We start from the raw sequence: 1,859 nt of genomic DNA, 5'->3' as shown, positions 1-1,859 counted from the left end.
AAAAAAAAAAATCAGTAAAGGATCTGGAACCAGGGACCCATATAGGAATCTAAGAAGCATGTCATAAACATAAGACTAATGTACTAATTATGTATGGTGCTCTTTTGCTGACTAATTCTTCTATTTTAGATAATGAAAGAAATCCAAGAACATAAAATTAAAATATATGAATTTCCAGAAACAGATGATGAAGAAGAAAATAAACTTGTTAAAAAGATAAAGGTAGGTTCATCCCTATAAATACACTAAAGTAATTTGGGGCCTTAAAAACATACTATGACATCCACAGGAAAGATCAAAACTATCAGTGTTTTAAGTAGTTGGCTTACAAAATGCCTAGGGAGATTTAATGTTGAATCAGCTTTATAGTTAACTTTGAAGATTAGCTACTATATATAATAAGGAATTGTATAAACTACCAAGGCAACACAATCCTTATTTCAAATTGTTTTTAATTAACTGGCTTTCATATTAAGTAATTTTTTTCCCTCTTAAAAAACAAGTGATGAGAAAGGAGAGAATTGATTGTTAAGTTTTAATCACCAAAGATGTATTTATTTTGTCTTTATAAAAACCAACCAAAATTACAGCTAGATAAGAGGAATAAGTTCTAGCATTCTGTAGCATTGTAGGGTGGCTGTAGTTACAGTAATTTAGTCTATATTTTCAAATAGCCAGAAGAGAGGATAATGAACATTCCTAATACAGAAAAATAAGTTTGGGTTGGTAAATATGCTAATTACTCTAATTTGATCATAACATATTTATATATAGGTATTAGAATATCATACTGTACCCCACAGATATGTACAGTTATGTTTCAGTTAAAAATAACCAACTAAAAATTCACATCAGCATAATTTTCTGTATTTTAATGTATCATGGTTTTCTAAGTACTTTGCATCTAAAAATGGTATACTGAATAATGGCATATGTAGGCAGGTATCTTGGAATAATGAAATACTTATACCTTGCCAATGAAGAATTTCTGCAGTTTTATAAAATAGCTACTTAGATATTTCCACGAGTCACAAAATTGCGAAACCTTATATATGGATGAATGCAAATCCAGTCACTTGGATTTAAAGTTCCAAAGTTAGAGCTTAGCAAATATACTATTCTGTGCTTTAGGTACTGTTTTAGTTGGTTTGTGATCAGGTAGGCAGGCTAGTCACTAGCCTCCTTTTTTCCCCAAATGCCAATATATTTTTTTTACCTTTTTTCTCCCAAGTATGGGAAAATTTTCTGTAGTGATATTTAGTAAGTAATTTGACCAGTGTATGCTTGAATATTCTTAACTGTAAAGAGAAAATTTAATTTTATTTATTGTTTACCTTGGTGGTAATACCATGTGATGGCAATGTACTAAATATTTGTTAAATGGTCTGTAAAAATTAATGCAGAAACCATCAAAGTAATTTTTTTTTTTTTTTTTTCTGTTGAGTAATGTAACTTTTTTTTATTCTTGAATTTGTGAGGACTACAGAGCTGTATTTGAACAAGAATACTTTGTTTTATAGGACCGTTTACCTCTTGCTGTGGTAGGTAGTAATACTATCATTGAAGTTAATGGCAAAAGGGTCAGAGGAAGGCAGTATCCTTGGGGTGTTGCTGAAGGTAAGGTTTTCTTCAGTGAATGACTTTCAGTAATATTTAAAAACTGTGATTAAAAATTTTTATTTATAGTAAGTAGTACAATATGCATACTGCATTAATATATTCTAGATTTTCAAGGAAAGTACTGATTTCAGGTTCTTGGAGTCTCATTTTCCTCTTAAGTACATTCATATGTTTTGAACCTGTATCCTATTAAGTCAAGCAAGTATGTGTTAAGTCCTAAAGTTGTAATACAGGTTGAA

General features: G+C 30.0%; 1 protein-coding gene across 7 annotated transcripts in view; it reads left to right on the top strand.

Moving 5' to 3' along the window:
- The window catches only part of SEPTIN7 (septin 7), a 103,019-nt gene that overhangs the window by 79,869 nt on the left and 21,291 nt on the right, over nucleotides 1-1,859 (top strand). For all 7 annotated transcript variants that reach the window (XM_017502208.2, XM_017502209.2, XM_017502215.2 and 4 more), the window contains 2 exons: nucleotides 130-222; nucleotides 1,521-1,617. In XM_017502208.2, the coding sequence (XP_017357697.1) occupies nucleotides 130-222; nucleotides 1,521-1,617 (190 nt within the window). The remainder of the gene's footprint in view (nucleotides 1-129; nucleotides 223-1,520; nucleotides 1,618-1,859) is intronic.

Source organism: Cebus imitator, unplaced genomic scaffold (genome assembly GCF_001604975.1).
Source record: "Cebus imitator isolate Cc_AM_T3 unplaced genomic scaffold, Cebus_imitator-1.0 Scaffold294, whole genome shotgun sequence".
In the NCBI taxonomy this organism is placed as follows: domain Eukaryota; kingdom Metazoa; phylum Chordata; class Mammalia; order Primates; family Cebidae; genus Cebus; species Cebus imitator.
Note: the sequence above shows the minus strand (reverse complement) of the source record. Positions and strands in the feature narration are given on the sequence as shown.